Source organism: Tarenaya hassleriana, unplaced genomic scaffold (assembly GCF_000463585.1).
Source record: "Tarenaya hassleriana unplaced genomic scaffold, ASM46358v1 Cleome20, whole genome shotgun sequence".
Taxonomy (NCBI): domain Eukaryota; kingdom Viridiplantae; phylum Streptophyta; class Magnoliopsida; order Brassicales; family Cleomaceae; genus Tarenaya; species Tarenaya hassleriana.
In genome coordinates, this window is record NW_010965373.1 from 1,271,878 (window position 1) to 1,297,192 (window position 25,315).

Below are 25,315 nucleotides of genomic sequence, written 5' to 3' on the forward strand. Positions count from 1 at the left end.
AACTGCAGAAGAAAAGAAAGCCAGTTAGTTAATGGTTTGTCAAGGTGGACGATGTCGACGGCGACGGAGGTGAACCGGATGACTACGATGTGGACGAGGAAGAAATGGAGGAGGTCGATAACAAGAAGGACTACGACGTCGAGTACGACCCTTTAGCCGCCGCAATGGCTGGTTCCCGGGGCGGCGCCGGAGACTTGGAAATATCTATTGTGCAGAGCAAGAGCTTTATCTCGACGCAGGGTTGGGACTCGGAGATGGTGGTTGATTACAGGATAAACGAGGACGAGTTCCATAAGATTAGCTTGTTGGACTGCGATTTCTTCATAAGGAAACCGCCAGATCCGGACAACGATGTTTATGACTTCAGGGAGGTCTGTTAATTTCTCCCCCAACCCTGAATCTTCGTGCTTTGGTTGCTGACATACCTGAATTTGCTCACATTGGGTCGATTTTCTTATGATTTTACGGCATTTCTGTGGATGTAGATGTACGTTACTCCTCCGGATACAGATGTTTACGCAATTCCCAGAGTTCTTGCTCCAATGCCTCAAAAGGTTAGCATATGCTTTGGCAGTTCGATAATGCAAGCTTGCTTAGATACTAACTTGTTCCACTTGGTTCCTCTGATCCCTGCGGCTGTATATGCTGTGTAATATGATCTCTGCGTGGAACTGTACAAGTATGGGATTCCTGTGTTTTGGGTATTAGACCTTTTGGTGGAGTGTTGAGTAACCTGTTAAACATGGAGATTTCTATTGCTTGCTCATTGAGCTTCCCTAGTTTTGCATACATTGGCCTTCGGTGCTTTGTTTCGCTGAAAAGATATTTTTGCTTTGCATCCCGGAATAAGTCTTGGATTGGTTTCAGGCTGATAAGGGTTTGTTTAATGATGTTGAAAATGCAGTACATTCGCTGTGCGATGAGTGACTATGGATGTTACAATGTCACTGAACCACCTATTGATGCACCACGAGACCCATTGTACAAATCCGAGAGAGAGATCTCCAAGGCATGTATCGGACCTTTCCCCTGCATTTACAAATGATTTTCTTGATTTTGGTTTTCAAACTTCCTGGCTGGCAAACCGGAAAATATTTACTCGGAACATCAATGATGATCTTGATGTTCAAAATTAATCATGGAAAGAATGGATGTAGACTGTAGAGGACATATGAGAAACAGCTAAGTTTGGTTTGGTAGTAAAATTATCTGTTACAAATCTTCATTGTGTTAAGCTCTATCTTGCAGGTCTTTCTGACGAAGCACTATCGAAACAGAAGGCTAAATGATCCAGATTTCGTGCTAGACTTTGAAGAGATCTACGTTATCGACTCCAAGACGAAGTCCGTCACTAGAGCTAAAGTTCTTGTAAGACATACCACTTACTTGCTAATGTTTTTAGGCACTCTAAACCCAAAACTGGTCTCTATATGATCGGTGTTTTTCTGTTTACATTAGAAAGTGCAGTTCACTCTAACGCACGAGTTACAATCTTTGTTGTTGCTCATATATACCTGTTTAGGGGTTGCTCGAATTCTGATTTTCGAAGTACTGTGGGTTGGTACTTTGTTTAATTCGAATGATATTCCGAGTGGTCAGGTGACGGTCCCGGGAGGAAGAAATAGGGACAGGAAGAACGACGTGCTTGTAATACGTGATAATGGCAAATCCTTCAAAATCATAGACACTGTGAGCTTTCCCCTCGACACCCCTTTCCCTCTCTGAGCCCATGTTTGCTCGTCAAATCATTTTTTGCTTATGTTATAAATGCTTTTCAGAAGGAAAGAGAAGATCCGACCACTGTGATAGAGAGGGAAGAATGGGCGAAAACCCGAGAAGACATGGAGAGACATCTAAGGAAGCTAAGAGACTTCAGCGTCTCCAATTGGTTCTAAACCCATCAGAATCTTTTTCCCGAGACACCAACCATTGCCTCAAAGACTCCTGTCCCCATTCGAACAGAAGCATCCGATGCTCAAGTGCTATACAAATGTTTCTCCCCAACAAACCCCACTCAGTGTGTCACTTTTGTAACATGCTTAAATTGTATGTACCCATTTTTGTAGGATAATGTTCCATTGCATGATTGTACTTGAAAAATGATTGTTAAGATCAAAGAGTTTGGGACTCGAAAAGTGAACACCTAATCAAATGGTGATTTATCTACAATTGTTACCCTTTTTTTCTTTTGTCCAGCCATTGAAATAGAAAACAGGCAACAGAGATATCAACTATACACCCGATCCACGGATCAGATATCCAAAATTCTGAGTATTTGTCCATCCACGGTACAGATGCCCTAGCCGGCGAGAACTCAACCTGCACCATGCGGGATATCCGGACTTGTACAAAGCCGAAGTCTGTGCAATCGAAATCGGATACATCAGATAAAACTCGAATATTCGGCCCGTGTTGCCAAACTAACTATAACATCTCACTACATATACAAGTCACTTTGCTTCTCAGATCCATACAACACACATAACAAATCTTCACAATGTCTCAAAAGAGACAGAAAGAAGATGATAAAAAATAAGAGTCGGTGGTATTTATGAATGATTTCTTCGAGAATGACCATTAGCCGATGACGGTGTACAAAGCATTGTCCTCAAACATTCGTCATCCATCCATGGTCTGAACGCGTCATCATGACATGCATACTGCATAAACCACACCATCCCACATCACATCACATCATCATACTCACACACACACATCACAATAAGTTGAACTTCCACTTACCTTGATATAAAAGAACAATCCTCGCAACAGATTCAAGGCTCCATGACGATCCTTTAGAGGTAACTGCAGCAAGTACTTGAATTTCGCCGAACCAAACCGACGCAAAAACAATCCACTGAAATCTGTATATTCATTGTGAGTTAGTCAATATCGACATCATAACCATAATCAAATCTTTACGAGTTAGTCTATATTTGGAAGTCCGCAGCTATATCTTTACCCTTCAGACACCTACCAAGAATATATTTTGCAAAACCAAATCTAAAGAAACAAACTTCAATGTTCTTGCCAATTTTACCCGGATGATGATGAAGGACCGACTTTCCAAGATCGCCGACTGTGTAACTTAAAGTTCTTCCATTTCGCAGTTCCCTCTCTCGGATCTTCGGTTTCCGGATGGAAGCAGCACGACAGAGTTTGTAGAGCTCCTTTTCGCTGTACGGTTTCCTGAGAGCATCCATTACTTTTTCTCTCAACCAAGAATTGCGGATCCGACCACTTCCACCGTTCGTTTCATCAATATCCTTTGCATCGAATCCAAAGGAAAAGGAAACTCAGCAAAAAAAAACTAAGATAAGGACATTGAGACAAGAAGGTGTAGAGAGGGTATACGCACAATGACGTTACGACTCTTTGCTGCCACGAAAGGGTTATCGTCTCCATCGGAAAATGGATGATCGTCCACCGCAACAATCTCGGGAACAAATGAAACCTCAGTTTTTTCTATGCGCTTCCCTTGTGGAACATTTTGATGGGTATTACTAGGATTAGTCTCGGTATCCATCATGTAACCGAGGAAAAACCTGTAATCTTCCATGTCGGGGTATTTGCCACTCCTAATCTTGCAAGAATCCACCTTAAGTTCCTCTTCCGAAAGTCTCTTCCTTTTACAAGAGACAGTGCTTTTATCTTCTAACTCGACATTCTTCCTAGACACCAAACTCTTCCTTCCTATTCTGACATTTCCTTTACCCTTTTGAATCTCTGGAACAATCCTCGGAGTCTCGTTCCACAACCTCTTCGAAGCACTAAAAGTCATCTCCTTTTCTGCATTTCGCCTTTCTCTGGAATCTCTACTCTTCTTTTTACCATTTCTTGTTAAAGTATACTCAAGTGGTTTATCATCTACTTCATACGTTAGAAACCTTGTTTCTCTATCTCCCTCAGTGTACTCAAACACTAGTTGACTTTCATCTGATGCTATGTTCTGTAAGAAGTGTAAATACTGGGAATCCGAATCAGTGTTCGGAATTTCAACAATTTCATTACCAAGAATCTTCAGATCTGATCGATTAGCTTCTTCAGCTCCTTGTCTCTTCCTCGGCCTCCCGCGCTTTCTTCGAACACCTACCGTGATTTCCATATCCACTGGACCGCAAGTCTCGTTCTGACCCACGAAAGTTGTCTGAATCCAAAACGATTCGAAATTTAACGTCAGTTCCCTAAACCCTAATTGCCTATCAACCCAATAACAGGAACATGAAAAAGGTTACAACTTTTGAGCTATTCAACACAAATCCGCAACCTTTTCCCACGATTTCTCAAAATTTCCCGAGAATCAAACGTGGAAACGATAAAATTTACTCACCGAGAAAATTACACAACGAGACGGTAAAAAGAATCGGTAACCAGGCACCACAAAGCTTGATTCTTTCCCTGAGAGAGAGGAAAGATCGCAAGCAAAAAAAAAAAAATTTGTTTTTTTGGTAAAGCTCGTTTGGCGCCTCTCTCGTCTCTGCAGCCAAACAGGTCCCTGCAAGTGCAAAGTACGTGTTCTTTTCAAGTCACGATAAAATGCATGCTTTCACTGATATTGTAATATATTCGTAAAATGAAAATTGTGTAATTTTTCCCTCTCTTTTTTAATTTGTTTTGTAAGTAACGCTGAAAACTTTAAAGTTCAAAATATAAACGGAAACTTTGTACGTAGTTACAGTAAAACTAGGCTCTGTATTCAGATTAATCTCCATAACTATAACATGGGTTTTCTAATTCTTTGATAAAAACAAATATAATATGGGGTTTCCTTAAAATTTGAAGGCATAAAGTATAACCGGAGATCTCGTACGATGCCAAAATGTCTAAAGAAAAAACAAAATAGCGAGAAGAATTGGACAAAACCTTTAAACACTTTATGTCGGAAAATAAAAAAATGTGGCTGAGGAAATTTTCAAGTATGTACCGTACCAAGCGGCGCGAATTCTTCTCAGTCAAGAACACCGTAGAAACTTCCATTAGAAGATCGAGGAAACGAGACGAGCAAGATATTTTGATATGGAATGAAATATGATATCCAAATCGGATTATCATTAGATACAGATAAAATCCTATTTTGTAACGAGATATTTTTTTACATAAAATAACGCATATTTATTATAAAAATAGATTAATCTGAATGAGACAAAAAAATGAAGACAAGTACTTAATTATGTCTCTCTACGCAATGTATTTATATTTACATCACTTTCAGTAGCTTCTTCTACGAAGCCTCCTGCATGTGTGTATATATGTGTGTCTCTACATATAGTCATCAAGATTGAAGCTTTCTGCGGAAATCAGATACCCAATTGGCCAAAATAACCAGAAACAACTTTCTCCGACAGAAGCTCGAAGAATTCATGGCTCTCAACAGAAGCTATCTTCGAATAATCTTCGAGAAGCTCGACAAGAACCGCGACGGTCTGGTGACCATTGACGAGCTTCAATGGCTTCTCGAGAGGCTCGGGTTCGTGGAACAAACTGCAGAGGAGCTCCAACTGATCGTTGGAAAACAGAGCCTCGATCTTGACGAGTTCTCGCTGTTCTACGACGCCGTTTCGAAGGACGGTGATGACGACATCGTGAGGGCTTTCGACGTGTTCGACCTGAACGGAGATGGGTATATTTCGTCGGAGGAGCTTCGGATCGTGTTGGACCGTCTCGGGCTTTGGGACGAGTCGAAGGCAGATGATTGCGGGAGAATGACTCGAGTCCATGATAGGAATCTCGACGGTCTGATCGATTTTGAAGAATTCAAGAACATGATCTTACATGTCCAGTAATATATATATATATGTATGTATGTAAATATATATCCAAAATTCCAAATGTATATACATGTGTGAAATGGCTGAAGTTGTGAGAAGATAAAGAACGTTTCCATTTCTTGCTTTTAAAATAAAAAAATTTCCATAATTTTTGTTATAATAAAAAAATAATAAATTCTTTATTTTATAAATAAATATCAAACTTTTTAAATTTGTCAAAAAAAAAAACATCTAAATATTTTACAATTGTAAAAAAAAATAACAAATAAACACGTGATATTATTATAATTTTTTTTTGCAATTGTATATATTTTATATAACTTTTTGAATCATTTAAAAAAATTAATATTTTTTATTATCGTATAAAAATTTATATATTTTTTAGATAATTTAAAAATTTTAGTATTTTTTAAATTTATTTAAAAAAATTAATATTTATTTGATAAAAATAAATGTTAATGTAGCAAAGTTCATTGGTTTTTTTCAATATTTTCCTTTAAAATAAAATAAGATGGACAAATTCTTTTTTTTTTCATACAAAATTGGGCCGATTCATGTTGGGTCATCGCTGGAAATAGTATAGGCCCAATAGAAGCCCATATTCGTTTAAATTTTTATATATATCCATTATAAGTTTGTTTTTTAGAATTTATTTGATTTTTAAACAAATATTTACAATTTTCGGTTACTTATATATCTAATAAGTTTCGTCATTTTTATTAAATAATAATAATAATCAATTTGTTTTGAATGCACATCCAATTCATATATAATTATATTTTATTTGTTTTTTCAGGTCCGAGATTTGAATCCAGCGGATAAGCACGTGGGCACGAGATTTGATGAGGATGCAACTTATCTCAAGTCAAAAACCAGAACTTGAAAAAACTTGTAATAAATTATAAAAACTTAATAGATTCCTATGATTATTATATTATACATTTAGTTTTTGAATTTGACATTGGAAAAAACAAAACCATCGAATTGTAAGTTTTTAAAGAACAGGTGCATGGCAAATGAGTTTCTTTACATATTATTTTCTCTACCTAACACTCACTTTTATATTTACCAAATATAATTAATCCGAATTAGACACACACAAAAAAAAATTGTAATTCACAATGGGTTACAAAAAATTATTTATTGGAAATATATATACAATTATTTTTATAATTAACCTAACATTTATATTTATACTAAATAATAATTTTGGCTGTGTGAATTACAAATATTTTAATTTTAAAAAATTTATGCTAAATATTAAAAAACCAAATTTCAAAATGAAAAACGAAAAATCTTTTCGTTTGAATAATTTATTAGATTCGATACTGTTAATACAAAATGTGTTATTTTTATATATATATATTTAAATTTTATATTGTTTTTTTAATAAAAAAAAGTCCAAGTGTGTAACTAATTATCACAGTCTTTCCATTTGGATAGAAATTAGGCGATTGGTAGGCCTTCGTAGTCTAAGTGCATTATTACCGAATCCGTACACCATTCTCATTCCTTCCAATTCTTCCAACTCCGTCGCGTTAATTTCATCACCACTTCGCCCAAAAAAAAATCCAACGAGCCACCGCCACCGCCACTGCCACGTGTCACCACCTCCAGCTCCGCCGTTGATCCACCGACGCCCCTGATACGTCGCCGTTTCGGTCGTCGTCTCCCACGAATGCGAAGCACCCATCGCTCTCTGCACATGGTGTAGCCCCTGTTTCTCCGCCGGAAAACTAGATCGCCGGTGAAATACACCGTTTTGTCACCGGAGAACCAAGATGAAGCCGTCGACCGTTGCAATTGATATCGTGAAGACACCGAAATTGGTCAAATTTACTGCCTTTGCCCTCCTTTCCATCTCCGTCGTCGTTCTCGTTAATCACTTCTCCTCTTCCTTTTTTTACCCGTCTCTTCGCATTCCCCTCATTTCCAACGCCACCGCCTCCGACGATGTCATCATATCCCCCTCCTCCGACGCGGTGGCGGCGGCTCCCCCGCCGATGCCGCACCTGAAGCACTCGCCTCCGCCGCTTCCGCCGACGGTGGAGCGGACGGGAATCATCGACGACAGCGGAGCGATGTCGGACACGTTCGAGGTTGGAGGGTTCGACCCAGATTCCGTCGACGAGCTTAGATCGGCCACCGACGATTCAGGGAAAGGGGAAGCTGCGGAAGATGATTCGAGGGTCGAGGTTAGGATTGAGAAGTTTAAACTGTGCGATAAGGGGAAGACAGATTACATACCCTGTCTGGATAACGAGGAAGAGATTAAGAAGTTGAATGGAAGCGACAGAGGAGAGAAGTATGAGAGGCATTGTCGGAAGCAGAGTCTGGATTGCTTGATTCCGCCGCCTGATGGCTACAAGAAGCCGATTCCATGGCCGCAGAGCCGAGACAAGGTGAAATAGCGTGATGAAGTAGCTTAAATTACTAGGCAGTAGTTTCTGAAGCTAGTTATCGACATAATCTGGTCCATTTTCTCTCGAGCTTTAAGCTGTCGGGTTCAGCAATTATTAGATCAAGTATTTGGATGGAAATCGCTGGAAAAATATGATCTTTCTTGACAGGGTCTCTGTTCTTTGTCTGATATCTTCCTTGGACTGCGTAAATGGCTTTGCCGATCATGAGTTACTTGCTAATGCTTTTACAGATATGGTTCAATAACGTGCCTCACACTCGGCTAGTCGAGGATAAAGGAGGGCAGAACTGGATAAGAAGAGAGAAGGATAAGTTTGTGTTTCCAGGAGGTGGAACTCAGTTCATCCATGGAGCTGATCACTATTTAGACCAGATCTCACAGGTTTGTTTGTTTTTTCAATTTTCGTATCCCCTTTTAAGGGTTTAACCTGGATCCACATGCTTCCTGTTGATCTGATCTTCTCTTAGATTGAATCTTGCAGATGGTCCCTGGCATTGCATTTGGACAACGCACTCGCCTTGCCCTGGACATTGGCTGTGGAGTAGCGAGCTTTGGCGCCTTCTTGATGCAACGTAATGTGACAACCTTATCCATAGCACCAAAGGACATCCACGAGAATCAGATCCAGTTTGCATTGGAGCGTGGTGTTCCTGCCATGGTGGCGGTATTCGCCACACGTAGATTATTGTATCCTAGCCAGGCATTTGAGATGATTCATTGTTCAAGATGCAGAATTAATTGGACCCGCGATGGTAAATTTCCCGTTCCTGCATCTCTTTTGATGCTTCCTTCATTTGATGATCGTAAGAAAAAACCTTGCTTTTTGTATCGACGTGGTGTGTAGATGGAATACTGCTGCTTGAAGCAAATCGAATGCTCAGAGCTGGAGGATACTTTGTTTGGGCTGCACAACCCGTTTACAAACACGAAGAGAACTTACAAGAACAGTGGAAAGGTTAGTGTAATGATTCTTACACAACATGATACATTATCTTTGATCGTTACCCGTCTGCTATGTAACTAAAAAAATGGAAATTTCGTTTTATCCTTTGTCAGAAATGGTAGATCTCACGAGTCGAATGTGTTGGGAGCTTGTCAAGAAAGAGGGATATATTGCTGTGTGGAGGAAGCCTCTAAACAATAGCTGCTATATCGGTCGGGGGTCTGAAGCAAAGCCTCCACTTTGTGGTTCTAATGATGATGCTGATGATGTTTGGTACAATACTTAACCCGAAAATATCTGTTATCTAAGTTTATTTTTCCACGAGCCGTGTGCTTTGATTTCTACTGGTTAATTTTGATTGCTGAAACTACTATTATCCATGTGGTTACGAACAGAAAACTCAGATTTTTTTTCAGCTTATCGAGAGATAACTCTATGGTTATGGTTACCGTTGCAGGTATGTGGATATGAAACCATGCATCACCCGATTGCCTGATAATGGCTATGGCGCTAATGTCAGTGCTTGGCCTGCACGTCTTCACGATCCACCTGAAAGGCTACAGAGCATCCAAATGGATGCGTATATATCCCGAAAGGAAATTATGAAGGCAGAGTCGAGATTTTGGAACGAAGTGGTGGAAAGTTATGTGCGAGCTTTTCGCTGGAAAGAGTTCAAGCTGAGGAATGTTCTCGACATGAAAGCTGGGTTCGGAGGGTAATTCACATTATCTAAGGCCACTTTACCCGAATATGTTTTGTGATGCGGCAGTTTTGTATGATCCGTTTTCTCGACAATGTCAGGTTTGCAGCCGCTTTACTTGACCTCGGGCTTGACTCTTGGGTTCTGAACGTTGTTCCTGTGAGCGGTTTCAACACCTTACCTGTCATTTACGACCGTGGGCTTATCGGGGTTATGCACGACTGGTACGTACTACATAACTCTGAGTTTCCTTCCTTTTCTTCCAAAGATCACGTCTAAAGCCCCGAGCTTTTTTTTTTGCCTCTTAGGTGCGAGCCATTCGATACCTATCCTAGGACATATGACTTGTTGCACGCAGCATTTCTCTTCTCGGTCGAGAAGAAGAGGTAAAAAAGTTCTGATCTTTGAATCGTGAGAACGATTTGGATAGCATTTTCATTTTATATTTCTCGAGAAGAGGAGATAAAACGTAAAGCCCCTCAATTTCCTAATGAAAAAAGTACTGATCTTTGAATCCCGAGAACGATCTAGGTAACATTTTTCGTTTTACATTTCTCCTCCATGGGTTATGGAGCAGGTGTAACATAACGAGCATTATACTCGAGATGGATCGGATGCTCAGGCCCGGGGGACGGGTTTACATAAGGGATTCGCTCTCTCTGATGGATCAGCTACAGAAACTGGCAAAGGCTGTGGGCTGGACGCCGGTCATCCACGACACTGGCGAAGGTCCACACGCAAGCGTCAGAATTCTCATCTGCGAAAAACGAATGTGACGGATGGAGCCTCTTTCGAGAAAAAACGTCGTTCGTTGCGACATTTCGGATAACTGAGTCGCGAAGCGGCTGACCGGATCAGATCAGGTCCAGGGATGGTTTCAAGTACTGTTTGTTTTGTTGTTTGCTAGTAGTATTTTTACATTTGTATTCATAATTTCATAGTTTAAAGAAGTGTTTATACACTTTAGCCCTCGAAACAGCTGTTGTGTTTTATTATCTGTTTGTCATTATCCCTTCAAGGGAAATGCTTGTAAGGAATGGTAAACAATGGTCAATCATATTATGAGCGAAACGTCGTCGTTCCGCGTTGGTGTGTTTTTAACCGTTGGATTTCTGTTCCGGGATCCAACGGCAGATAATGCGTTTGATCATCCCACGTGATTATACGCGTGCGCACCACGCCCATTCTTTCGTCAGTGACTTACACGTGTCGGTTATAACTTCCCTGGTTACCGGGTTCTACCAGTATCAGATCCGGCCCAATATCCATATATGTATTTATACCGGTTACGGAAGGAAAAACTCGGAGCGAAAAATTTTAAAAACTGATTCAAAGATGAGGGGACCCCGGATTTGCAGAGCCGGAGCTGGTCGGAGACCTGAGGATTCGAAGAATTTGTTCTTCTTCTGATATTTCTATGGTTTTTCTGGTTCGTGGATTTGGGGATTCCGTTTTCTTTGTTCAGGAGGTACGCTTTTCCTATTGCTTTCTCCTTGTGTTTTGCCCCATCTTCGTTAGGATTTGGCTTTAGTTCCGTTCCGTTTGGTGGTATGTGGAGAACGCTCCATTTTAGTTCCGGAATCGTGATTTTTTTTTCTGTTTTTGATGAACTTGGGGAAATTTTGTGCTAGCTTAAGTAGATTGTTCTTAATTCAGTTTAGTTTCGCCATTGTTTTTTGGTTGATGGGGGATGAGATTCGGAAGGATGAGTTATCCCGTGTTTTCTGGTGCTTTCCTGGATAAGAGATTGATGGTATTTTTGAAAATTATGAGCAACAGATTCTTGAGTTTCTGCTATGGCTATATGAAGATTCGACTGACTTGTCTTTTTCTCGCTGAAGTACAATGGAACGGTGAAACCCTAATTCCGGAGTGTGAGAACAAGGTAGTAATTCTTCTCTGTGTACGTTTGAAGATGGCCATGAAGGAAGGCACACGCAATAGTGATGGTACAGAGAGTAATCAGCCTACTCATTTGGTGAAAAGTGAAGTGCAGAATACTTGTTGTATCAGCATTGGTGTTATGGGTGATTCTGCTCATGTAAGGTCCGGAAATAGTAAAGTGGTAGTGACATACAAGCGCAGGAAACATGGGATTTCGAGCACCAAGGGTAAATTTCCAGAAAATGGGAGAATTTCTGTGCAAGATGCTAGTCATTCACTAAGCCGGGTAACGTCATTGGCTTTTACTATGATATTGTTTTTATTTGAACTTATGGAATATATTGAAATATCAAAACTCTTTGATTTTACACGCTAAAGGTCTTACATTCTTTGTAAGGCTTGATTTTAGAACTTTCTGCTGTAGTACTGAACTGGAGCCACATAAGAAAATGCTTTTGCAAAGGAATATCTGTTCACATACCGATTAGAGATTTTGTTCAGTGGTATGCCAATATCGTCTGGCCTCAATTCAGTTCATGGTTGTTGAGGGACCAAGAGTAGTTTTCATTCATTTATCAGTTTCATGTGACTGTCTAAGGAATCTTTTTGTAATTCTTTGACAAGGCCACTAGACGTTTTGTAGATAGTCAAAGAGTCCATGACTTTTGATAGCTCAGAACTTGTTTATTCAAAAGTGAAAAGTGTTTATCACATATTAATGTCTGTATGGTGCACGGAGTTATCTCGTGTGTACGATTTGCAAATTAATCTTAGATTGTATATCTGTGTTCGAACTTTGTGGTGCTAAATATCATTTGCTTCTTTGAATTAATGTTTCCATTAGCTATCTTCTCTCAGGAATCCATGGCTTGTGACTTTGGTGGCCAAAGGTACCATTTAGAAGAAAGACCAATTCCTACAGGAGCTCATTTTACTGAAAAACTCCCGGAGGTTGTCAGTGCAAATAGACCCTCAAATGAATTGGTGTGTCCTACTGCAACTGTGCGCTGTCAACGTGTTCTTTCTGATGTTGCAGCTTCAGAGGAGTTTGCATCACTAAGTAAGTTGCTTACCAGAGATCTTCAAGGAATCAGGGTTGAAAGCCTTCTGTCCACGAGTTTGATAGCCAGCAGGATGAAAGAGGGATTTTATGAACATTCACCTATGCTTTTTTCAACCGATATTCAAGAGGTAACTAATAATCTATTCGTACATTTAAGTGGTTAACTATACTTGAAAAATGTTTTCTTTTTCTTCTCAGATCATAATATTTTCTGGTATTGTTGGTTGGAAAAAAAACAGACTCAACTCATTATACAACATGAGGAAATGGGGTTGCTTGCTTATGTGTTTGATTAAAATCAGACATAAAACTAAACCTAACTACTGGTTTCAGGTGTGGAAGAAATTGCAGTCTGTTGGAAATGAAATGTCTTCTCTTGCTAATAGGCTCTCAGAGGTTTCGAGGACCTCCTATACTGAACAGGTGAGAGAGTCAGGCCGTAGGGAATGCATGGATTAAGGTGTTATTTTGTTGCCCGATATGCATAAGTTTCGTTCTAACAAATGTTTTTAAAACAAATTCTGCACGTTTTGTAACAGTTCCATTCTAGGGCAACAGAGTCTTGTCGTAAAACACAGAACTTTGGAAGTGATGGGATCTTCGACATTTGCAAGCTATGTGGAGAAAAGGCAGTGGTGAAAGACTGTTTAGCATGTGATCATTGCGAAGATATGTACCATGTCTCGTGTGTGCAGCCTGCTGGAAAGGAGATACCGAAGAAGAGTTGGTATTGTCTAAACTGCACAACTAAAGGAATAGGATCACCTCATGAGAACTGTGTAGCATGTGAAAGGTTGAAAACTCAAAAGTTAAAGATGGACAAAGGCGGGATTGATATCAGTAATGAAGATTCAAATGAATTCAAAGAGAATTCAAGTGGTAGTGACATGGATGAATACCATGGGCTTCATCGTTCAGAAGGGAAAACGGATTCTGAAGTCTGCCGGATATGTGGAACCGAGGTGGAGAATGGTGGTAGGTTTGTCATGTGTGATCATCCCTACTGCCCATACAAATACTACCACATCAGGTGCCTAACATCGAGGCAGATAAAATTACATGGTTTCCGTTGGTATTGCCCATCTTGTTTATGCAGACATTGCCTTACCGACAGAGATGATGATGAGATTGTTCTGTGTGACGGATGTGACGATGCATATCACATCTATTGCATGAAACCTCCACTTACATCAGTTCCGAAAGGGAAGTGGTTCTGCACGGATTGTGAAGCGGCAGTACAGAAAGTTAGCAAAGTGAGGAAGGTGTTTGAAAAGATTGGTAATTTGCCGAAACAGAAAAACGGGGAAGCGGGGAGAAAAGCTGGGAATCTCGAGAGAAAACTGAGAGAGACGGGTAATAAAGAGTTGGATATAGGCGAAGGAGGAATGGACATGCTTCTTAACGCAGCTAACACTCTGAAAGACCGGGAACGAACCTCGAAAGATTGAGAAAATCTTCACTCTTTATAACCCTCTGGATTTATTCACAACACATCTTACACTCTTTACAACCTTTGGCTCGGTTTTGAAAGAAATGTTGATTTTTGCAAAACGTTTCAGGATATGGCAGGACTTCCATTGGAGAAAATTTGGCTAACTGAAAGGTAACGGTAACGGTAAACCGAAAACCGATTCTTCATGTTAAAACTGTAATTGTGATTTCTGTTCATTGTCTACTATGGTAGAAGGTTGCTCAGATTTTAGGGTATTATTAACAATCTGAAATTGATGCTTTGATTACAATAGCGAGGAAGAAGCAGCAAAAACATTTACTTCATTGGTTTTATCTGTGAGTTTGCCACTCTTTGTGGAACCTTTGCTATCGGATGTTTTTACATCCTTGTCGGTTCTCTGAAATTAGGTTTCACCAATCCGACCCGAGATTTGCCCCGAATCTGATCCGAAAATCCGAGCATCAATCATCTCTTAACAAGTTCAAATTCGGATAATGGTAAGATCTTACCGACTAGTCTGAGTATGTGAACAATTTTTGTTTCGTTTGCGGCAGCATACTCGGCGTTTATGGTAGGCAAAACACTGCCATTATCCGAATCCGATACAAAACGATTGATGACTTGAATTTTCCGATAAAATTCGGGACAAATCCCGGGTTGTACCGGACCCTTTGGTAATTTGGTGACAGATAATTTCGGACAAATTTGATAGACGAAGTGCCTATGATGTTACAGACGCATTAAGTGAAGAAGATGTCCGAAACTGCTGTCAGCTTATTTATTTCCATTACTATTTTGTTTTTCCAATGAAACTGTATGGCGTGACCGTACAACATTTACACAACTTACATATTTGATCATCGATTCGATACCAACCAGACAAAATTTACCAAAAATATTTTCATTCAATTCTATAATGACACATTAGCGCACACACATACATAAATGGTGGGAGTAGGATGCATTGAATTTTTGCTGTAAATTTTTAACTGCCCGTGAAGCATGAAATCCTATCATCCCCACTCTCTCCATCCATACGTCACTTTTGAATTTATTATTATTATTTTGACAATCAATGTTATGACACTTTTACTTGATATTTTTTGTTTGGGTAGAACTTTTTTTTGATAATTCAAAAGTTAGCCCGGTTTTTATCCGACTACATCCTTCATAAATCCATATGAATGGATCTCTTCAAGTGAGGATTCGAATTCGAGTGGGGAAGGAACTTTGCTCTTTTCCATCCAATCTTAGGTTTTTTTGTAGATTTTTTTTATAATTTAAAAATTCACCGTTTTTTTACTCTGACTACATATATTAAAAATCCATGTGAATGAGACTCCCCAAACGAAGACTCGAATTCGAGTTAGAAATGAGTTTTGCTCCCTTCTTTACCGGTTGAGTCAACCTTGGATTTTTTTCGTAGAATTTTTTGTCTAAAATATGTTCCAAACTTGAGTTGTAAATGTTATAGTCATTTTTATGGATAGTTATTGGAATTAAAACAGTCTCCTAGACAAACTATTGAATTTAAAATAATTTTAATGTGAAAAAGTATTTAGATGTGATGATATTTTTATTTACTCGTGTCACTTTCAAATATAATTATATTTAAATGTCAATATAATTAATATATTTTTATAATTATATTAAAATTAAAATTTATAGATTAATATTGATACTATATAAAATATTCGATTTTAAAGATTTTATAGTATTATTTTTTAGAATTTTCCATAAAAGCTGCCAACTTTAGGCAGTTATAGGGGTTGGTGGGCTCCAATTTATGTGCACACGCCTCCCATTTAATACATTAGACCTCAGATTTCAAAAACCTCTATTTTTGGTTAATATGTGCATCTAAACTTATCTCTTATTAAATTCCTCAATATTATTTTCTATGAAATATGAGATCGACGGTCCATAATATTGTTAGTCTTTTCCGATGAAATTAAATCTCTTAAAGAAAATATTTTTTTTTTGGGGGTGGGGGGTGGGGGGAAGCAAACCATTATCAAACTCGGTTTATTCAATTTGAATATAAACTTATGAAAGCCCTCCGTTCCATTATATTCATAAATCGCTGTGATGAACGCATACAATGTGAATATGGCAAAATTTCATATAAATAAAATCCATATTTTTAATATCATTTTTTTGTTAAATGTGGCAATCATTATATTAAGAATTCTAGAAGATCTTATTAGTACATTTCGAAACATTTAAATAATTTCAAAACAGTAAGAACATTTTATAAAATGCATGGAAATTTTATTGGATTGGTTACTTAATTTATATTTGTCTTTGTGACTTTCTGCACCGCTTGGCGGACACTTCATATCAAAATCGAAAGATATTTCGATCTCAGAATACGTTGATACCAAATTTAATATTAAAATGGAATAAAAATAAATTTTAAAATATAAAAAAATAACCCAAAATTCATTTAAAAATTAAATATATCTATGAATAAAAAATTGAATTTTAAAAATCAAATAAATGTAACTTTCTAACTTACAAACTCTATTGTTTCTAATTCAACCGTATACTTATCATTTAAAAATTTCACATATTAAAATCTTAAATACAAAACATTTGGATAAATTATGAAACAAATATAGAATTTGGAACATTTTTTTTTTCAGTTTTCCATTTCTTTTCCCGTTTGGTATATCGTCACCATTATTATATATAAGACCAAAGCCATGTTTCGACATTAAAAAAAAAGGGCATATTTTCATGCAAAAATGGAGCTCCTAATCCCACACCCATCAAACTCGTCACCTCTCACCGTCCTCGCCTTCCTCGACAGGGCCGCCGCCATCTACGGCGACTGCCCCTCCGTCGTCCAGACCAGCACCACCGTCCAGATGACGTGGGCCGAGACCCACCGCCGCTGCCTCCGAATAGCCTCCGCCACCGCATCCTCCGCCGGAATCCGAAGAGGCCAAGTCGTCTCCGTCGTCGGTCCCAACGTACCCTCCGTTTACGAGCTCCAGTTCGCCGTCCCAATGTCCGGCGCCGTCCTCAACAACATCAATCCCCGTCTCGACCCCCACTCTCTCTCCGTCCTCCTCCGCCACAGCGGATCCAAGCTCGTCTTCGTCGACCACCACTCTTCCTCTCTCGTCCTTGAAGCCTTATCGTTCTTGCCACGAGCCTCGCGGCCAGACCTCGTCCTCCTCCGAGACGAGGACGGGGACCGGTCCCTATCCTCGTGGTCCGGTGATTTCCTCGACACTTACGAGGGGTTCATGGAGAGAGGTGACCCAAAGTTCAAGTGGGTCCGACCCAGGAGCGAGTGGGACCCGATGGTGCTTAACTACACCTCCGGCACGACGTCGTCTCCCAAAGGTGTGGTGCTTAGCCATAGAGCGGCTTACATTCTCACGGTTAGTTCGTTGATCGACTGGTCCTTACCAAACCGGCCGGTTTATCTCTGGACCTTGCCCATGTTCCACGCCAATGGGTGGGGCTACACGTGGGGGACTGCAGCGGTCGGAGGGACGAATGTGTGCACGCGTAGGGTCGACGCGCCGACGATCTTCGAGTCGATCGAGAAACACGACGTGACTCACATGTGTGCTGCGCCTATGGTGCTCAACATGCTCACGAACTACCAGAATCGGAGTCCGGTCAAGAACCCGGTTCGGGTTATGACTGCGGGTTCTCCACCGCCTGCTGCAGTTATCTCCCGAGCCGAGTCGCTCGGTTTCGAGGTAAGTCACGGCTACGGTATGACGGAGACAGGAGGATTGGTCGTCTACTGCGGGTGGAAGCCTCAATGGAACCACCTAGACGAGAACGAGAGAGCTAGGTTGAAGTCGAGACAAGGAATCAAGTCGATCGGATTGGCTGAAGTCGATGTAATCGACCCAAAAACAGGGAAGACCGTGGAACATGACGGAGTTTCCATCGGGGAAGTCGTTTTCCGCGGTGCCTCCGTCATGCTCGGTTACTACAAGGACCCCGAAGGCACCGCAAAATGCATGAGGGATGATGGGTGGCTCTACACGGGTGACAACGGGGTGATACACCCTGACGGGTACCTCGAGGTCAAAGACCGATCAAAGGACGTGATCATTTGTGGCGGGGAGAACATCAGTAGCGCAGAGATCGAGTCGGTATTGTACACAAACCCTGCGGTGAAGGAAGCGGCCGTGGTGGCTAAACCGGATAAGATGTGGGGAGAGACGCCATGCGCTTTCGTGAGCTTGAAAAACGGCGAGGAAAAGGAGAGATCTCGGCCCGTGACCGAGAAAGAGATAAGGGAATACTGCAAGAAGAAGTTACCGAGGTATATGGTTCCGAGGAAAGTGGTTTTCCGGGAGGAACTTCCAAAGACTTCAACGGGTAAGATCCAGAAATTTCTCCTCCGAGAAATGGCGAAATCCCTACCATGACGTATGATCATTTGGATTCACCCGAAAACTCGAGAAAAATAAGATTTCCTTACCGTAATTCTAAGCTGGGCTTGTTCCGAATCTGTTTTTACACGCTTGACTTTTATACAAGATGTTACAAAGAGGGACCGAAATCTCTACCTCGTACCGTCTTCTATAGGAGCCAATGTTTCATGAGCTTTTGGTCTTGTCTCCGACGAGAAAACGCTTGCTGTTTGTACTCAGACCCGATGAATGAAGCTGCTCTCTTTTCTTTACAAGTTGTTTCGCGGTGTGTAGATCATCTTTGGCTTCTCGGGAATCCGGCTGAAGAACGAAAAACCAAAAACTGTAAGCTACAGCTATGAGCTTTGAAAATTACAAACATCGAGAATTTTTAGGAATTTCCTCGGGGTTTTGGAACTTTACCTTGAGGGCTAACGCTCTTTCGAAACTCTCGATAGCGCTATCTGGCTCACCAAAGTTCAGCTGTGCTCTACCGAGAGTAGTCCATGCCTACAATACCGAAGCATCGAGTCTTTGGAAACAAAATAACAAAATCCAACTCTTTGAAACAAGGCAGAGTCAAAAAATAACAATCTTCCTATGCAAAATCAAGAACTCGGACATAGTACCGAGAACCGAGACCCGCTTGAAAGACGGTTGATTAACACTAAAGGAATACTTCGACTTATGAAAGCGTATAATACAGGGTCGAGTACCTCGGCCCATGATGGATCTAGCTCGGTAGCTCCTGCGTAAGAACGCCGGCCAGAGCATTTGTCAGAGATCTCTTGCTTCGGATTTTCGGTAAACGAGGAACGAAACTATGGTCGCATAGAAATTTTAAATAGAAAAACAAAGGAAGAATCCGAGTATTACGAGTAGCGGATTTCACGGCTTTCCACGCATCGCCGAGCTCAAGCAATACTTGTGCCTTCTGTTCATGAAGGGCCGCGTTTTCGGGCATGAGATTGAGAGCTGTTTCCCACTTCCCCAGAGCCTCCCTGTATTTCCCTTCCTTCATAACCAAAAAGTCCACAAACCAAATCGATCAGACAGATCTGTTCACGTTATCTGCCATTGAAGAAAACGTTATTATGAGCTTGAAGAACTCCAAATAGTAACAGATGCTTCTTTTTTTTTTTCCATTTTCTTCTCCTACGTTTTTGCAACAGAGTACTAAAACTAAGCAAAAAACCAACGAACAAAGAGAAATCCCAATCTCTGCCATTGATAATGTTTCACAAATTCCATAGACTTCGAACAATTCTAATGTATAGAGCCTGAAAGCAACTGTTTCCAACACAGTGATTATAGCTTAACTCTGATCTTAATTTCAAGAAAGCCTCAAAATCAAGCAGAAACAAACATCAAAATATGTAGAATTGAATCATTTTCATGTGTTTCAGTAACAACTTCCTCCCCAGTAATCCCAAAAAGAAGCAAATTCTTGAAGACAAGTCCAGGATAATACATGGGTTTTATGCTGTCGGATACAAGACACTTACCTCGGCGAGCTTGTCTCCTTGGGATCTAAACGACTCAGCGAGTTTCATAGCTTCGAAATCGAATTGCCCATGATTCTCTGCTTGATATCCTCTGAGCTCCGACCGATCACCATCTCGTCCACGCTCAGAATCATCTTCACGACACTGACGCCGAGATTGAGATTCTGCCGTTTCCTGATCGAAAGGAAGATTAGGGTAATTCGAAACAGCTCCCAGAGATCGCTTTTTGGCCTTCTTGCTCCACGTTAGTTTCATCCTCTTCGTCGCAAATTTCGCCCCTTTCCTCTGTCTCTCTTCTTTCTGATACTGATTGTCCCGATGAACAGAATCTTTTACGAAACGGTGTCGTTTGTTTTTAACGGGCTGGGTTTTTTTGCTGGGCCTGAAAATTATAATACAGCCCAACGACGTCGTATCCATATTGACTATGCAGATCCACGGCAAAATAAAAAACAAAGGGCACGATTTTTTTATTCTTGGGTTCAATTTTATCGGTATAAAAGAAAAAAAAAAGAGGTAGGCGTGATTATATATCTTAATATTCATTAACCAATTATATATATATTCTTGGGTTCATTTTTATCACGTATTTGAATAGACTACTAGTATTATTTTCATGTGAAAAACCATTTTAAAAAATAAAAATGAATATTATTTAAAAACTTAAAATGAAAGAAAATAAGGATCTGTGGTCCCCACAGAATCTAACATCTATCCGCGAAAATCGAATCCATTTTCTTATGGTTAGTCCGTATGACTATGATTGCAGGCTAGTTTCACGTGACGAAAATTGTATAATTAAATTTAAATTGGATTCCATATCACAATCTTGACTGCCGAAAGGTACCGTTTAACACAGAGAATCCGATTACTTTCATTAGTATGATCATGAGAAGAATCAATCATTCGTAATTAATTAATTTGCTAAATAGGGATTTACAAAAGTAAATATCGTGTAGAGCATCCATTAAGTCCTTACTATATAAGCTTTTTCCAGCATGATTTAATTTATACATATATATATATATATAAAAACTAAAATGTTCAAAAGGAGTAGATCAAATTTTCCAATTATTTACAAGTACCATGCTACGTGTGGATAATCATTTGCTTTTAGCATTAATTAATTAGTTGATTATCCGACCACTACACATTTATTAGGATAATTAATATCGTAACTCACTAGCCAATAAATACTCGACGGATTCAAGAGCTTCGCTGTCTGCAACAAGACAACCAGAGAGTTCGGAGGCGGCGGCGACGAGTTCCGGCGGAGATAGGCGGAGGTTTATGGAGAAGCAGGGAAGTGTGTTCCCGAAGGAGAGGAAGCTCGTGAAGACGATGGTAATCGAGACTCTGTTTCGCCTCCGACTCCGAGCAGAAGACTGAGACGCCGGAAAATCTCCACGGCCGGCGCTTTGGAGTTTCTCGATGCTTCTACACTACCTGGCGATTTTTTTTCTTAAGACACGTGGCTAAAGTTCTTCATTTTTTCTTAAGACACGTGGATATGAGCTCTGACAACTCCGACATGATAGGCTGAAAGGGATTGTTAGTCTCTATGTATAAGAATTTTATTTTTCCAATGCTTTCCCACCTATTTTCAACTATTTATTTGACTTTTGTGATTTTAATAACCATTTTTTTCATTTTTCTAAAATTAATTAATGTGTATAGATATGATTTAAAAATGAAGGGTTATTTGATTTTATTTTCAAATCTTAAACAACAGTAAAAGCATCCGCTGATATCATACCGAACAAGTTCTTCAGAAGCCCAGATGAAACGTGACCAACATATATAAGCATGACGTGGAACACTATTTGTGTGAGATGCTTGCCTATCTTTATTTTATTTTATTTTATTTTATAATAATGTCCACATTTAATACTCCACAAAAAAACATATAGAATGATGTTCATTTTCAGAGACATAGTGTTTCAAAAAGTCAAGACACGAAAAAAATAAAAATAAAAAAAGACAGGTCATGGACCATGGCGGAAGTACTTGTAGAGAACAAGGCGATGCTATGAAACAGGAATATTATATCAATTCACATATCACCAACCGATTGTTATAATCTTGATCAGTGATTTTTATGATAAAATATGTTGTTACATGAATTAGAAGCGCCGGTTCATTGTTCTTTTATATCCGAAATTAAATAATAAAAAAAAAGAAATAATAAACAAAAGAGATGACTTTTTGATAAATAATAAAATAAAAAGCTTGGATTGCGAGATCTTTGGCGGGATCTGCCCACTTGCCTTGTACTGTCTGTAGACCAAACCTTAGTTCCCACGCTGGTGGCCTTTGACAACATCCGACACCACCTGCCAAGGAGGGAATATTCCTTTTTTTTTTTTTCAATTAAAAACATATAATAAACAATATCTATCTTGATCTTCGTTCAATGCTATTTTTGTTCTTACTCTAGGAAAATATTTTAAATTCTACCTGCCTATTACATACAAAAATAATGAGATGGAAATCCTCATATGTACTGCATTGATGACAAAAAAAGAAATGAATTTATGATTCAACATAATGATAAAGATTAATAAAATAATGTTTTGATATTCCAAAAGATGCTCTAAGAAGTTTTGAGTTTTATTTTAAACGTCCGAATAAAATATGTTTTTTCTAGATCTTGTTTCCCTTCCCATAACATGAAATGTTATTTTACCTGTGACAAATTCAACATTGTATGCGAATAATTTAAACAAAACCAACATCACTACTTAAATATTTGAACTTATTCTAAATTTTATCCCTGCTGCATTAATCCGAAATTGGTTCGCATGCATAGAAATAGAGCAGAAGGGTCGAAGAAATTTCATCGAAATTTTCTCAAATAAGCAAAACAAAATATGGTTTAAAACAATTAATAAATAAAGGGCTAATTAACGATTGCCAAGCGTGATGAAAGAACGAAAGCAATCAACGGTTACTAAGCTGACACGTCGATATTTTGTCACCTTAAATCACAAGTTTCAATTCTTCGCGTGATAACCTTGTTCTCTTGAAAATCAAAAAAAAAAAACCTTGTTCTATTTTTTTTTTGTTTATAAATATACGACCCTCAAACTCAAAGCCCACACACATGATCTCATAGTTATAGGCTTTCATAGCTCTCTAATACACACGTCTATACATACATACATACACATTCAACACACATACACATATATAGAGGCTGAAGATGAGCTCCATGGAAGAGATTCCGGCGGCGGCGGCTGAGGAGCAGAGGTTGAAGCCGTTTGAGAAGAAACACGGGAGTGTGATACCAAAGGAGAGGAAGCTCGTGAAGACGATGGTGTTCGAAGCTATCTTTTCCTGCGGCGGATCCTCCGCCAAAATCAATAAGACGGAGATCAGTTCCGACGGCGAGAAGGGGCGGCGCGTGTATCCCACCGCTCCCTGATCTTCCGACACCTGTCGTCATGCATGTCTCTGTTCTCCGTCTGTCTTCCCAAGAATCCCCTGTTTTTGTTGTTGTCTATGTTCTTCCGGTCATCTATCCTCGTGTAGTGTAAGAGATTAATTACAGAGAATTTATTTTCTTTCTTTTTTTTTTCTGGTTTAATCCACAGTGTAAAACATTTGCTTGCTGAATATTTCTGGTTTCTCACCAGAAACTCTGCAGTTTTTTTTTTTTTGCGTTCGAGTCGATGACTATGGTTGAAAATGGTAACATTCGATTATACTCTATAAGATTCTTGGATGATTCGTAATTTCGTTTTTTTCTTCTTTTGTGAAATTCGTAATTATTCTATTTTCGTAATTCTTGGTAAAATAAAAAATAAATAGATAAAAAGGGGGGGGGGGCTCTGACTTGTGTTTTTCCACGAGGTGAGAACGACGCCATATGTGGTAGTCAATCACGTGCATGTAATCCCCAGGTTTGCTCTTTGTACGCACGCACGTAGCAATATCATAAAAGTAATAATTGTAGGGTTTAAATTAGGTTATTATATTATTTATGAATTTCTGATACGACTTACGAGGGTACGTAATCTATGATGAAAATGTCAAATGTCCATGTAACGACAACGATATAATATTAAGTAGTGCTATATAGTATCTTGATTTCTTGTTGGAATACAGCTGTGTTAATGCAAGAAATTTGATTTAGAGGATGAATCTTCCCAATTTTTCTCACAGGCCTTATCGTAAAAGCGTCACATCAGTTTCTTGGATTCTATTACAAGGACTCTAGATAGCAATTCCGGAAATTAAAATAAAAATTCTTTTTTTTTTTTTTGTGGTTGATATTCTATTCTATTTTATTTTTTATTTTATTTTTTTCATAACCCTTTCACACGCGTCTTTATTTTTCAAAGTCCACGCACGTCAAGACGATTGACCTTTTTTTTAGTTATCGTAATCTTGAAAACTTAATTCCTCGGCCACCATTATTCGACGGCCATTGCCATACAACCGATAATTAATTTAATTTTTTTTTTGTATTGTTCGATGAACCGTTTTGAATTGTATATAATTCGCATGTTCATTTGAATATTTTAGTTTCTTGTTGTAATGTTGTTAATTTGGATCCTATATATCTTAATAATTTGGAATCCTCAGTTCAATTATACATACATCTTATCTAAAAAAAATTAATCGTATTAAAACAAATGTAAAATAACAAGAAAATCATATCTAAATCAAAATAAGAAAAAAAAATAAGCTCATTAAAATATTTTCTTAAATTCCAACCAAAATAAAATAAAAATTATAATAGAAAAAGCTGAATCAACACAACTTTTAAAAATATGAATACAAAAAATAATCCAATATAATGCCCATTAATAAACAGTTGATTTAAAGTATGTTTGATTATTAGTCATCGTATCATACGATTGTTTAATGATATTTTGTCTCGTTGGTATGGTTTTCCGCCATTGTCCCCCTTTTGTGTTGTCAGACTGTTCGTGACATGTCTCACCGATAGAGGCAATAAACGAAGAATTCCGAAACACGAATTATTAGAAAAACAAAAATAATTATTTTTAAATTATCAACAAATTAACAACTCTATTAGATTGCGAATCTTGTAAAATATAGAAAAGACAAGGAAAATAGACCAAGTTGACTGAAAATATGTTCAACAATAAAAAAAATATATATATATATATATATATATATATATATGGTAAACAGGCACCACAAAGCGTGATTGTTTCCCT

The 25,315-nt window shown here is 38.9% G+C and overlaps 7 protein-coding genes across 9 annotated transcripts; 5 read left to right on the forward strand and 2 right to left on the reverse strand.

Moving 5' to 3' along the window:
- Nucleotides 1–35: 35 nt before the first annotated feature.
- Nucleotides 36–2,166, forward strand: LOC104814021 (the record flags this gene model as incomplete). The annotated part of the gene is made up of 6 exons (XM_010541869.1): nt 36–371; nt 486–554; nt 905–1,009; nt 1,249–1,368; nt 1,600–1,689; nt 1,779–2,166. Coding segments are annotated over 6 exons (837 nt in total), but the record flags the coding sequence as incomplete, so codon positions are not given.
- Nucleotides 2,167–2,334: 168 nt separating this feature from the next.
- Nucleotides 2,335–4,506, reverse strand: LOC104813683. The gene is made up of 5 exons (XM_010541381.2): nt 4,331–4,506; nt 3,359–4,147; nt 3,041–3,266; nt 2,743–2,864; nt 2,335–2,660 (listed from the first exon to the last, which is right to left on the reverse strand). Exons 2-5 carry the CDS (start codon nt 4,103–4,105, stop codon nt 2,550–2,552), a joined length of 1,206 nt encoding a protein of 401 aa, XP_010539683.1. The 5' UTR covers nt 4,106–4,147; nt 4,331–4,506; the 3' UTR covers nt 2,335–2,549.
- A 731-nt stretch (nt 4,507–5,237) lies between these two features.
- On the forward strand, nt 5,238–5,854 carry LOC104813684 (probable calcium-binding protein CML44). Its single transcript, XM_010541383.1, has one exon. It carries the CDS (start codon nt 5,361–5,363, stop codon nt 5,781–5,783), a length of 423 nt encoding a protein of 140 aa, XP_010539685.1. The 5' UTR covers nt 5,238–5,360; the 3' UTR covers nt 5,784–5,854.
- Nucleotides 5,855–7,549: 1,695 nt separating this feature from the next.
- LOC104813685 (probable methyltransferase PMT10) lies at nt 7,550–10,921 on the forward strand. Its single transcript, XM_010541384.2, has 9 exons — nt 7,550–8,170; nt 8,422–8,571; nt 8,672–8,942; nt 9,035–9,145; nt 9,247–9,406; nt 9,591–9,848; nt 9,935–10,057; nt 10,142–10,219; nt 10,411–10,921. Exons 1-9 carry the CDS (start codon nt 7,550–7,552, stop codon nt 10,607–10,609), a joined length of 1,971 nt encoding a protein of 656 aa, XP_010539686.1. The 3' UTR covers nt 10,610–10,921.
- A 229-nt stretch (nt 10,922–11,150) lies between these two features.
- Nucleotides 11,151–14,636, forward strand: LOC104813686 (PHD finger protein EHD3). Of its 3 annotated transcripts, XM_010541387.1 has the most exons (6): nt 11,151–11,301; nt 11,675–12,003; nt 12,576–12,908; nt 13,114–13,203; nt 13,320–13,755; nt 13,877–14,097. In XM_010541387.1, the coding sequence occupies exons 2-6, from the start codon at nt 11,749–11,751 to the stop codon at nt 13,954–13,956; spliced, it is 1,194 nt and encodes a 397-aa protein (XP_010539689.1). In that variant the 5' UTR covers nt 11,151–11,301; nt 11,675–11,748; the 3' UTR covers nt 13,957–14,097. The 3 variants fall into 3 exon arrangements, with proteins under 3 accessions (XP_010539689.1, XP_010539687.1, XP_010539688.1); XM_010541385.1 differs by having other exon boundaries at nt 13,320–14,636; XM_010541386.1 differs by lacking the exon at nt 11,151–11,301 and having other exon boundaries at nt 11,917–12,003; nt 12,562–12,908; nt 13,320–14,636.
- Nucleotides 14,637–16,900: 2,264 nt separating this feature from the next.
- On the forward strand, nt 16,901–18,722 carry LOC104813688 (probable acyl-activating enzyme 9). The gene has a single exon (XM_010541389.2). It carries the CDS (start codon nt 16,981–16,983, stop codon nt 18,634–18,636), a length of 1,656 nt encoding a protein of 551 aa, XP_010539691.1. The 5' UTR covers nt 16,901–16,980; the 3' UTR covers nt 18,637–18,722.
- On the reverse strand, nt 18,666–20,437 carry LOC104813687 (tetratricopeptide repeat protein 33). The gene is made up of 5 exons (XM_010541388.2): nt 20,127–20,437; nt 19,498–19,636; nt 19,338–19,369; nt 19,045–19,131; nt 18,666–18,942 (listed from the first exon to the last, which is right to left on the reverse strand). The coding sequence occupies exons 1-5, from the start codon at nt 20,379–20,381 to the stop codon at nt 18,808–18,810; spliced, it is 648 nt and encodes a 215-aa protein (XP_010539690.1). The 5' UTR covers nt 20,382–20,437; the 3' UTR covers nt 18,666–18,807.
- Between the last annotated feature and the right edge of the window lie 4,878 nt (nt 20,438–25,315).